General features: G+C 44.3%; 1 protein-coding gene across 3 annotated transcripts in view; it reads right to left on the bottom strand.

Annotated features, from left to right (window-relative positions):
* NAIP (NLR family apoptosis inhibitory protein) overlaps window positions 1-12,114 on the bottom strand; it is a 49,392-nt gene that overhangs the window by 25,821 nt on the left and 11,457 nt on the right. For 2 of the 3 annotated variants that reach the window (XM_010380245.2, XM_030926853.1), the window contains exons 4-7: window positions 6,804-6,885; window positions 5,152-5,203; window positions 4,762-4,881; window positions 1,788-1,887 (exon numbers count right to left, since the gene is read on the bottom strand). In XM_010380245.2, the coding sequence (XP_010378547.2) occupies window positions 1,788-1,887; window positions 4,762-4,881; window positions 5,152-5,203; window positions 6,804-6,885 (354 nt within the window). The remainder of the gene's footprint in view (window positions 1-1,787; window positions 1,888-4,761; window positions 4,882-5,151; window positions 5,204-6,803; window positions 6,886-12,114) is intronic. The other variant, XM_030926854.1, reaches the window with a different exon arrangement.

Raw genomic sequence — 12,114 nt, 5'->3', positions numbered from 1 at the left:
AACATGGTGAAACCCCGTCTCTAATAAAAATACAAAAAATTAGCTGGGCATGGTGGCAGGCACCTGTAATCCCAGCTACTCAGAAGGATGAGGCAGGAAAATCGCTTGAACCCGGGAGTCGGAGGTTGCAGTGAGCTGAGATGGCAGCACTGCACTCCAGCCTGGGTGACAGAGTGAGACTCTGTCTGAAAAAAAAAAAAAAAAAAAGTTAAAACATAGAATTACTATATAGCTAGCAATTTCATTATTAGGTATATGCCCCAAAGAATTGAATATAGTTACATGCTCCAACAGATACCTGTACCCAAATGTTCCTATCGGTATTACTCATGGTAGCCAAAAGGTAGAAACAACCCAAATATCTGCAACTAGATGAATGGATAAATAAAATGTAGTGTATCCATATGGAATATTACTTGGTCACAAAAGGAAGGAAGTACTGGCCGGGCGCGGTGGCTCAAGCCTGTAATCCCAGCACTTTGGGAGGCCGAGACGGGCGGATCACGAGGTCAGGAGATCGAGACCATCCTGGCTAACACGGTGAAACCCCGTCTCCACTAAAAAATACCAAAAAAAAGTAACTGGGCGAGGTGGCGGGCGCCTGTAGTCCCATACACGGGAGGCTGAGGCAGGAGAATGGTGTAAACCCGGGAGGCGGAGCTTGCAGTGAGCCGAGATCCGGCCACTGCACTCCAGCCTGGGCGACAGAGCGAGACTCCGTCTCAAAAAAAAAAAGGAAGGAAGTATTTATGCAAGCTACAACATGGATAAACCTCAAAACAATATGCCAAGTGAAAGATCCAAATGCAAAAGGTCAAACCGTATGTTTCTATTTAGAGGAAATAGAACAAATAAATCAATAGACACCAATTAAGTTGGTGTATCCCAGGGGCTGGGCATGGAGTGGGGTGGAGAGATACGGAGGGCTTGCTTAATGGATACAGAGTTTTCTCTGGGGGCGATGAAAGCTTTTTGGAACCAGATGGAAGGGGTGGTTGCACAACATTGTGAAGTACTATAATAAATGCCACAGAATTGTACACTCTAAAATAATTTAATTGTGGTGCATGGTGGCTCACGCCTATAATCCCAGCACCTTAGGAAGCCAGGATGGGAGGATTGCTTGAACCCAGAAGTTTGAGACCAACCTGGGCAACATAGGGAGACCCTGTCTCTTAAAAAAAAAAAAAAAAAAAAAAAATTAGCTGGGTGTGGAGACAGGTGCCTATATTCCCAGCTACTTGGGAGGCTGAGGGAGGAAGACTGCTTGAGCCAGAGAGGTCAAGGCTGCAGTGAGCCATGACCGCACCACTGCACTCCAACCTGGGCAAGAGAGAGACCCTGTCACGAAAAATAATAAATAAATAAATAAATAAAATGGTTACTATGTGAATTTTACCTCAGGGAAAAAAAAAAATAAGCAAACATACTAACAGGACAGTTACTACTTCCTAAAGAAAATAAAGGAAGGGGAAAAAAATAAAAATTTACCACAAGCTTCAGCTCTGCATAGCATTTATATAGTCATGATAATGTAAACATGTAATGTGAAAATATGAATCTAACCTAAACTATGCCATAACTATAAAGAGGCGAAGGCTAGTACAGGAAGGGGGTCATGGAGCAAAGGGATGAAAGACATGAAGACTCATCCTTCATAGCCTGAATCAGAGGAGTGGATAAAGACTCGATCTAAAGATAAAATAAGGCAGGAAATGAGGGGGGGAAAAAAAAAAACTGTTGATGTACATCCAAAGTCGCAGATGGTTAACATTCATTCTACTCACTTGGGAAAACATCTGGTGTGATCCTCTAATGGGTCATCACCTTCCTGCCACTTCTCTAAACACCTGCCACAGGAAAAGCACTGGACGATGTCCTTTATACCTAAAAGTAAGGAAACTTGATCAGTGCCACTGGCGTGGGCATCTGTCCATTAACATGCCCACATGTTAATGTCCAATAACCACCAGACCTGTAATAGTGAAAGCCTAGTCAGTCTCCAGTTGGGTTTTGTGACAGTCAGAAGCTGGTTACCAGTGAGGCAATTTTCTATATAAGACTCTGTCCACCAATGGGGTAACCAGCAAGTAGTCATTGAATGCTCCTACGCACCATGCACTTTGATGTGCACCATCCCTCTGCTCCATTCTCCTTTGATCAACAGACTGGCAACCAGAATCTGGCATTGAAGCTCCATGAGGGGACTGGGCGCAGTGGCTCATGCCCGTAATCCCAGCACTTTGGGAGGCCAAGGCCAGCGGATCACCTGAGGTCAGGAGTCTGAGACCAGTCTGGCCAACATGGTGAAACCCTGTCTCTACTAAAAATACAAAAATTAGCTGGGCGTGGTGGCACATGCCTGTAATCCCAGCTACTCAGGAGGCTGAGGCAGGAGAATCGCTTGAATCCAGGAGACAGAGGTTGCAGTGAACTAAGATAGCACCATTGCACTCCAGCCTGGGTGACAAGAGTGAAACTCCGTCTCAAAAAATAAAAATAAAATAAGCTCCATTAGGGTAGAGGTTTTTGCTCACTAATGAATGACATGAACCTAGAAGAGTGCTTGGCACTCATGTGGCACTCAATTAGTATTCGTTTAATGAATGAATCAGAAAGAATATATTTAGAGCTCAAGAAAAAAAAATCAGCAAATCTAGCAGCCCTTATGTAAGTGAATGCATGAAGAATTAATTGCATCTTACCACATTACTGCCAGGTTTATTACACCAGAAATAGGATTAAGTCTCTTTGTGAAATTATATGTCTTTGGAAAGAAACTGATATTTAGCTCCGCAAAAGGATCAAACTAGAAACAGAGCATTTCTCATCTTCCTTCCACTCTGGGAAAGCTGGAGCAGAGGAAAGCCTCCCAGAAATATGAGATCCTAAAGCTTGCAAGATCTGAAAAGGGTGAGAGATGATTAGGATTTGTGTGGAGAGGTGGAGGACTGGAAAGGAAGAGGGCGAGGACACTGGTCAGAGGGGTCTTGCGGAAGGCTGACAAGAGGAAGACACAGTAGAGTAGGGAGAAATGGCAAACACTCTTTCCAAAGGCTTAAGATGGTGAGGCAGTCAGATTTTATTTTTCCCAATGGAATATGTCTGTTAGGTAGAGTGACAACTACATTCTCTTTCTCTGTATTGCTCTGTGATATTTGTGACAGCTACTTGATCTCTCAGTTAAAGATCTGTGTTAACCTCCACTGTAACTTATGCATGTGTTTGGTCTGAGCAAGACCAGCAAGGTACCTAGGAACCTTTCCCTGATCATCATGTATCTTAGGTAAAGATTTAGCTGAGAGGAACCAGCCCATCATTTGTGGATTGCAGAGGTGCTTCCTAATGACCAGCAGCTAAAGAGAAAAATGTCACAATCTGGTGGAAGATGCTGCATGTTTAGGAATCATGAAAATGAATTTCCTGATTTTCTCCTGCAGGCAGAATGTGGCAGAGATTGCTATCCATGTTCTTACTATCTCAAATCCTTCCATACTAATAGAAATCCCAATTTTCAGCTGGGCACATTGTCACACAGGAAAAAGATTAGGTTTCCCAGCTTCTCTTATAGCTAGGTATGGTCATCTCCATCTGACTAAATTCCTTTTTTTTTTTTTTTTCTTTTTGAGACGGAGTTTCACTCTTGTTGCCCAGGCTGGAGTGCAATGGCATGATCTCAACTCACTGCAACCTCCATTTCCCAGGTTCAAGCAATTCTCCTGCTTCAGCCTCCCAAGTAGCTGGGATTACAGGCACCCACCACCATGTCTGGCTAATTCTTTGTATTTTTAGTAGAGACGAAGTTTCACCATATTGGCCAGGCTGGTCTCCAACTCCTGACCTCAGGTGATCCACCCACCTCGGCCTCCCAAAGTGCTGGGATTACAGGTGTGAGCCACCATACCTGGCCCATACAATTAAGTTCTGATGAAAGAAATATAAGCAGAAGTGTCCTGTGACAGTTTCTAGGAGCACCTTGTCGGGGGACAAGAGGTGAGGAGAGTGATGTGTAGAAAGAAAAGACACGATGATGATCACAAATAGAATACTTGTATTCATTGTTAGTCCAGACCTTCAGGTTTCAAATGTGAAGGTTTACCACCTAAGGGAGGAATAGAAAACTGGGAGAGGATTTATGATGCAGGAAAGAAAAGGGATCTGTGTCAGGTGCAGTGGCTCACACCTGTAATCCCAGCATTTTGGGAAGCCAAGGCAGGAGGATTGCTTGAGCCCAGGAGGTCGAGGCTGCAGTGAGCCATGATCTCACCACTGCCCTCCAGCCTGGGTGACCCTGTTTCTAAAAATAGAAAGAAAAGAAAAAGAATCTATAAGAAATGCTGAAGCGAGGCCTGGTATGGTGGCTCACGCCCGTAATCCCAGCATTGGGAGGCCAAGGTGGGCGGATCACGAGATCAGGAGATTGAGACCATTCTGACTAGTACAGCGAAACCCCGTCTCTACTAAAAATACAAAAAAGTAGCTGGGTGTGGTGGCACACGCCTGTGGTTCCAGCTACTCCAGAGGCTGAGGCAGGAGAATCACTTGAACCTGGGAGGCGGAGGTTGCAGTGAGCCGAGATTGTGCCACTGCATTCCAGCAACAGAGCGAGACTCTGTCTCCAAGGAAAAAAGAAAAGAAAAGAAAAAGAAATGCTGAAGCTAGTGGAGATTGCCGAGTGTAGCTAAACGCAAGCCCAGGAGCATCAAGTCTATGTGGGAATTAAAGGTCAAGCAAGCAAGTGGTCACAACCTACTGACTCACCTGTGTAGAAAAGACCTGCTTTGGCCAGTGCTGCAGCTCCCACCTCTGACTCCCAGGGCCAGTCCTTAAAAGAGTCCAGCCGTAGTTCTTCGTAAGCAAAGATGCTGTCATTGCAATAAGCTTGAATGAAAAGCACAGGGTGAGACCAGCAGGCTTTAGTCTTTTTTTTTTTTCTATATCTTTATTGCTGCTGCACAAATTAAAGAGACCAGTAGGCTTTGATATTGCAAGTATCAGTGTTCAAGCTGTCCCTTCACAGTTACAGATGGAATGGTATCTAGAGTGTGCTTCAAAACACATGGGGGAAGAAAAGACAAAAAGAGATAGGGACAAAAAAATCAGAAGAAGAAATAAACAAGCAAAGCCTCTGGAAAATGTTTGAGTTTTTACCTGATGCCATAGGTAATTCTCTCTGGACCCAGGAATTCACAAAATGTTCTCCCTGAGAGAAATTAAAATTCAAGTCGTTGATTGTCTTTTTTTTTTTTGAGGCAGAGTCTCACTCACTTCCACTTTGAGAAGTGCAGTGGCACATTCTCGTCTCACTGCAACCTCCGCCTCCTGGGTTCAGGTGATTCCCCTGCTCAACCTCCCGAGTAGTACAGGCATGTGCCACCACACCCAGCTAATTTTTTTTTTTTTTTTTTTTTTTTTTTTGTAATTTTAGTAGAGACAGACACCATGTTGAAGTTTTTTTTTTTTTGAGACAGAGTCTTGCTCTGTCGCCCAGGCTGGACTGCAGTGGCGTGACCTTGGCTTACTGCAAGCTCCGCCTCCCGGATTCACACCATTCCCCTGCCTCAGCCTCCTGAGTGGCTGGGACTACAGGCGCCCACCACCACGCCTGGCTAATTTTTTGTATTTTTAGTAGAGATGGGGTTTCACCGTGTTAGCCAGAATGGTCTTGATCTCCTGACCTTCGTGATCTGTCCATCTTGTCTCCCAAAGTGCTGGGATTACAGGCGTGAGCCACCGCGCCTGGCCCATGTGGGAAGTCTTGAGGTTGGTCTCGAACACCTGATCTCAAGAGATCCGCCCAACTCGGCCTCCCAAAGTGCTGGGATTACAGGCATGAGCTACTGCGCCTGGCCTGATAGTTTGACTTATGAAGTATATACATATCTGTGAACAAGAACTGAAGGAACCTTTCCCCAGAATGAAGAGTTTCATTGGATGGAACGGCAGGGTCGTAGGAGAATCATTTCTTTAATTTTGATTTCTGCTGATGTTGCAATTGTTTTTATGCAGTGCAAGCAAGCAAATACACACACACACACACACACACACACACACACACACACGCATGCAAGCTGTGAATGTTTATGCATACTCAGCAGGAAGCCTTCTCAGGGTCACTGTTTCCGGAAACTGACCTTGAAAACAGACTTGCATTTAGATATCACAGATGTACTTTGACGAATGAGGAAGTAAGAGACATAGAATGGTATCTAAATTCATCAGGGTATTATATATTGAGCAACTGATTCTTCTGGGAAAGCTGCACCCAATTTCTTTTTGGGGAAACACCTCTCTTCCCCCACTGTCAGGCCATGTTCTCTATAGAGCTCTGGTCTTCTGAGTCATGTTAATCAATACATTCTCATTTTTGTTTAAGCCAGTTTGGATTCAATTTCCCATCACTCTCCACTAGGAAATTTGTACTGATACAGGATAGTTAGCCAGCTGGGAAGAGCCAGCTCTGCGGCCCACTGTGGGTGACAGTGCATAGGTCAGGAGATCATAGCAAGCGTGCAGATGGGGCAGCAGGGAGAAGCTGGGCCAAGTGGCTTCATTCATAAAGGGGAAGACTATCAGGAAGGCAAGCAGAGCCCATCAGAAGCCAGCTCTGGAAAAAGAGAAAGGCTCTAGGTCAGCAAGTGAATGTGATATTTTTTCACTTTGAAGATGGGAGCCAGGGGAATGAAAGGAAAAAGGAAGAAAGAAATCAAACCCGTGACATAAAAAGAATGCCTACGCCCTTCTGAGTCAGACATTTGTAGGTAATCCAAAGACTTGAGAAAAAAATTGCTGTTCTACATTACCGTTATGTCAACAAATCCCTTGTAGCTTTGAATATACTGGGCAATTTCCTCTGAGGATTTCTTACTTTGAAGAAATTCACATCTGTAATTAATGAATATATTTAAAATTTACCCCGATACTGTGATAGAGCTGTCCTATATCACAATGAACATTTATAAAAACGTAATGAATTGTTGAATTGTATTATACTTCAATAAAATTGCCCAAAAATTTACCACAAAACTTACTTAGGAGAATTACCATTATTCTCATATAATTATTTTTTATTTCTATTAGTGACAACATGTGTAGTTATTTAAAATTAAATCTTCAGATTAACTTTTTTCTTGAAATAAAATATACAACACAATCAACGAGACTGATTTACAGTAAATATAGGATGGAGCTTTTGTTTTTTGGAATTAAGCAGTGGTGACTAAATCTAGTACCTGGGGTTATATGAAAGCTACTGGCAGTAAAGAGAACTACATTTAAAATAATAGGCCAGATGCAGTGGCTCACATCCAGGAGTTCAAGACTAGCCTGGGCAACATGGCGAAACCCCATCTCTACAAAAAATACAAAAATTAGCCAGGCATGGTGCCACACCTCTGTTGTACCAGCTACTCGGGAGGCTGAGCGGGAAGGATCACCTGAGCCTGGGGAGGTAGAGGCTGCACTGAGCCACGATCAGGCTGCTGCACTCCAGCCTGGGCAACAGACTGAGACCCAGTCTCAAAAATAAATACAAAAAATCTTTTTAAAATAACAATAATATATTTATCTACCGAACAAAAAATTACCATGCATTAAAAAGTAATGTATATTAGGCACCAGGCATGATGGCTCACACCTGGAATCCCAGCACTTCGGGAGGCCGAGGCAGGTGGATCACGAGATCAGGAGTTCGAGACCAGCCTGGCCAAGATGGTGAAACCCTGTCTCTACTAAAAGTACAAAAATTAGCTGGGTGTGGTGGCAGGTGCCTATAATCCCAGCTACTCAGGAGCTGAGGCAGGAGAATTGCTTGACCCTGGGAGGTGGAGGTTGCAGTGAGCTGAAATCATGCCACTGCATGCTAGCCTGGGCAACAGAGCAAGACTCTGTCTCAAAAAAAAAAAAGTAATGGATGTTAATTTATAATTTTTTATTTTTTTTAAAAAGAGCATATTGAATACCATTTTAAAAACACATTCATTTCCCATAAAAGAGAAGCAGTTTTAAAATTAACTTTTAAAAATTCCTCCAATTTAGGTGGGCATGGGGGATCATGCCTGTAATCCCAGCACTTTTGGAGGCTGAGGCAGGTGGATTGCTTGAGGCCAGGAGTTCGAGACCAGCCTGGTCAACATGGTGAAAGCCCATCTCTACTAAAACTACAAAAATTAGCCAGGCATGGTGGCAGGCACCTGTAATCCCAGCTACTTGAGAGGCTGAGGCAGGAGGAGGATCACTTAAACCTGGTAAGCAGAGTTTGCAGTGAGTCATGATTGTACCACTACACTCCAGCCTGGGCGACAGAGTGAGACTCTGTCTCAAAAAAAAAAAAAATTCCTCCAATTCAAATTTAAGTTTTCTTTCTATGGTGCTGTAGCAAAGAATGGGTTGCAAACCCAAAGGCTGGAGCATTAGTCCCTGCTCTTCCACTAGTGGGGAGGTGACCAACCTTGCCATCATTCTCTTAAATAAATCACAGGAGAACATGGATGCCATCAGATGATCTGTATATTTCCCCAGGGTCACGATTCTATGTGATAGGCAGCCAGGGTCCCCAGTTTTCAGGTGTATAAATCTTCCAAAGATTGCCCTAAGTCTGCACATAATCCATACGGCACACAATGCACAGCGTGGTTCCCTGTCCTCAGGATTTATGTGGATTGAGGAGGAACTCAGTACCTTAAAAAATTACCATAAAATCAGCTTACATTTATGGAGTGCCACATTTTAAAAAGTGTTAGGGTATACTCATTTTGTTGAGAGTTTATAAAAGAAGCAACAAATTAAAGCCCCAAAAACTAAAAACAGAGTAACCAGCAAGAAACTTGGGGATTCTTGCTCTAATTCCAGCTCTTAAATTTTATTGACTGACCAAATGCTTATGATGACAAACAAATGAAAGGCAAAACAGTTGGTCATCAGTCATCCTCACATTATACATCGTAATTTTTACAAAGCATTTGATCCATATACTTTTTTTCTCATCCTTACAGCCACCAGACAAGCTGTATATTATTATCTGCTGTGGAAGTTGCAGATACCAAGATGAAACCACTTTTGTCAGACCCACACAAAATAGGGCTGGGAAGGCACAAAGGAGTGGGGTTCAGGTTTACATGTCCAAGATAGGAACGGTTCCAAAGACTTTCTAAGAATCCCATAAAAATCCCTTCATGCGTGTCACACATCTCCTGCTTTGCATTGCTTGCATGTATGCACATATTTCTATGACAAGGTTTATCACTGCACATTCTTTAGGACTGCAGCAATTCAGATAAGATAAGATGAGATGAGATGCTCTCAAAAGAACACCTGCCCAGGAATGGCATCTCCACCAATGAACACACAACAACTCTGGCTTTGAGCCTTCAGAACCAAGGAATTCTCTTCGCCCCTCTCGCCTCTCCCCTCTCCCCTCTCTTCTCTCTCTCTCTCTCTCAAGAAACTGGAGCCTTGTCATATTGCCCAGGCTGATCTCCAACTCCTGGCCTCCAACGACCCTCCCGCCTCAGCCTCCCACATAGCTGTGATTACACATATGAGCTACCATGCCCTGCTATGAACTCTGTTTCTAAGCAGCTTATGTGAACTTCTCCCTTTTGCCAAGAAAACTTCCCTTTGCCCTCATTGCACATGCCTGTGGTTTACCATAGTGCATTCCAAATCATAACCCTCTTTTCTTATTCCTGAATAAATTTGACATATTTGGGGATATATTTCTCTAAATTTTTTTTTTAGGTTGACACTGCATTTTACATATGAGATTCAGATAAAGTCAGTCCCTTGTCTAGGGTCTGGTAGTCAGGTAGCAGCAGATTCAAGCCTGGCTCTATCTCCTAAGCCTCTGCACTACCCCCTGCCCTTGTCTGATGGCCTGAGCTCCTTCCTGCTCTAGGAGGGGTTGCTGGACTGCTGTCTCCCCTCCCTGTGCTTATTACCTTACCCTCCGTCCTATGTTAGAGAAGGCACATGAAGGCCCCTCCAGACAGGATGTGCGGCTCTAGTAGGTGCTAGTCACGTGATAATGTGATAATGTGTGAATGGTGCCACTGGCACTTGTCCAGTGTATAACCCAGCGACACTAAACACAGTGACCCTGAGGCTAAGTGAAGCCTGAGCTGAGGCCCGAGCTGAGACAGGTGCCCACGAGCAGTGGCTTGTGCTCCAGCCAGGGCTGCTGTTCACTGTTACATAAGCATAAATGGCGCACTTCAGCTCGGACAAGGACTGCCTGGGGGGCTGTTTTGATTCGTCAAGGAGCCAGAGTGACCATCAAATGATTTCACAATTCTAGCTTCATTCGTCCCTATAATCTGCTTGTCTAACTTTCTCCTCTTCCTGCCTCTCTTTCTCCTCTCCTCCCTTATTTACTTCCTCCCTCCTAATCTCCTCACTTTCTTTTCAACTGCAAAAGTAATATATACTTGTTTCCAAAAATTTAAACAAGACAGCAATGAACAAAATAAATGTGAAAATCTGTCACTACTTCACCCCCTGACAAATCCAGATCCAGAAGTATCTACAGTTTGGTTTATATATTTTCATAAGTTTTTCTATGTATTTTCAAACAACTCCATGTACAGTTTAGTGGTTTTAAACGTTTTCAAAGTCTCACACTGCACTTATTGTACATATTGCTTTCCCACATAACATATCAAAACATATCAAAGATATCCATTCCCTTTTTTTTTCTTTTGAGATAGAGTCTCACTCTGTTGCCCAGGCTGCAGCGCAGTGGTGTGATCTCAGCTCACTGCAACCTCTGCCTCCCGGGTTCAAGCAATTTCCTGCCTCAGCCTCCCAAGTAGCTAGGACTACAGGCATGCACCACCACGCTTGGCTAATTTTTGTATTTTTAGTAGAGACGGGGTTTCACCATGTTGGCCAGGGGAGAGGGGAGATGGGAGAGGAGAGAGGGGAGAGGGGAGAGGAGAGTTCATCACTTGAACTTCTAGCCTCAAGTGATTTGCCCGCCTTGGCCTCCCAAAGTGCTGGGATCACAGGCATGAGCCACTGTGCCCAACCTTTTTTTTTTTTGAGATGGAGTCTTGCTCTGTTGACCAGGCTAGAGTGCAGTGGTGCGATCTCAGCTCACTGCAACCTCTGCCTCCCGGGCTCAAGCAGTTCTCCTGCCTCAGCCTCCCAAGTAGGTAGGATTACAGATGCCTGCCACCACGCCTGGCCAATTTTTGTATTTTTAATAGAGACAGGGTTTTACCATGTTGGCCAAGCTGGTCTTGAACTACTGACCTCAAATGATCCACATGCCTTGGCCTCCCAAAGTGCTGGGATTATAGGCGTGAGCCACCGTGCTGGGCCTCCATTCAGTTTTGTGGGCATGGCTGTCCATGTGCAAGATAACTTATAAATGTAAATAACTGTGCCCAGGTTTGCGGTTAATTTAGCATCCAACCAACAACTTTGCATGTAGTAGGTGTGTGACAAATATTTGTTAAAGAAAATAGAATCTGAGGCTGGGCGCAGTGGCTCATGCCTATAATCCCAGCACTTTGGGAGGCCAAGGCAGGTGGACTGCCTGAGGTCAGGAGTTCGAGACCAGCCTCGCCAATATGGAGAGACCCCCATCTCTACTAAAAATACAAAAATTAGCCAGGTGTGGCGGCGTGCACCTGTAATCCCAGACCTGGGTGGGTGAGGAAGGAGAATCACTTGAACCCAGGAGGTAGAGGTTGCAGTGAGCCACGATGGTACTGCTGCACTCAAGCCTGGGCAAGAGAGTGAGACTGTCGAAAGAAAGAAGAGAGAGAGAGAGAGAGAGAGAGAGAATAGAGAAAGAGATAAAGAGAGAGAGAGAGAGAGGGAGGGAGGAAGGAAGGAAGGAAGAAAGAGAAGGAAGGAGGGAAGGAAGGAGGGAGGGAAGGAGAGAGGAAGGAGAAACGAAGAAGAAAAGAAGTGGAGGGGGCTAGGAGGAGGAAGGAGACCTGAAGGAGGAAGTAGGACGAAGAGGAAGATGGAGAAGAAGGAAGTAGGCGGGAAAAAAGTTAAGGAGGATAGTATATTGAAGGATAGACAGTGAGGTAGCTTTCCTTGACTTAATTTGGAAAAAGAAAAGAAAGAAAGAAAGAAAGAAAGAAAGAAAGAAAGAAAGAAAGA

Source organism: Rhinopithecus roxellana, chromosome 3, assembly GCF_007565055.1.
Source record: "Rhinopithecus roxellana isolate Shanxi Qingling chromosome 3, ASM756505v1, whole genome shotgun sequence".
In the NCBI taxonomy this organism is placed as follows: domain Eukaryota; kingdom Metazoa; phylum Chordata; class Mammalia; order Primates; family Cercopithecidae; genus Rhinopithecus; species Rhinopithecus roxellana.
The sequence above is the reverse complement of the archived record's forward strand: the minus strand, read 5'-3'. Positions and strand labels throughout refer to the sequence as shown.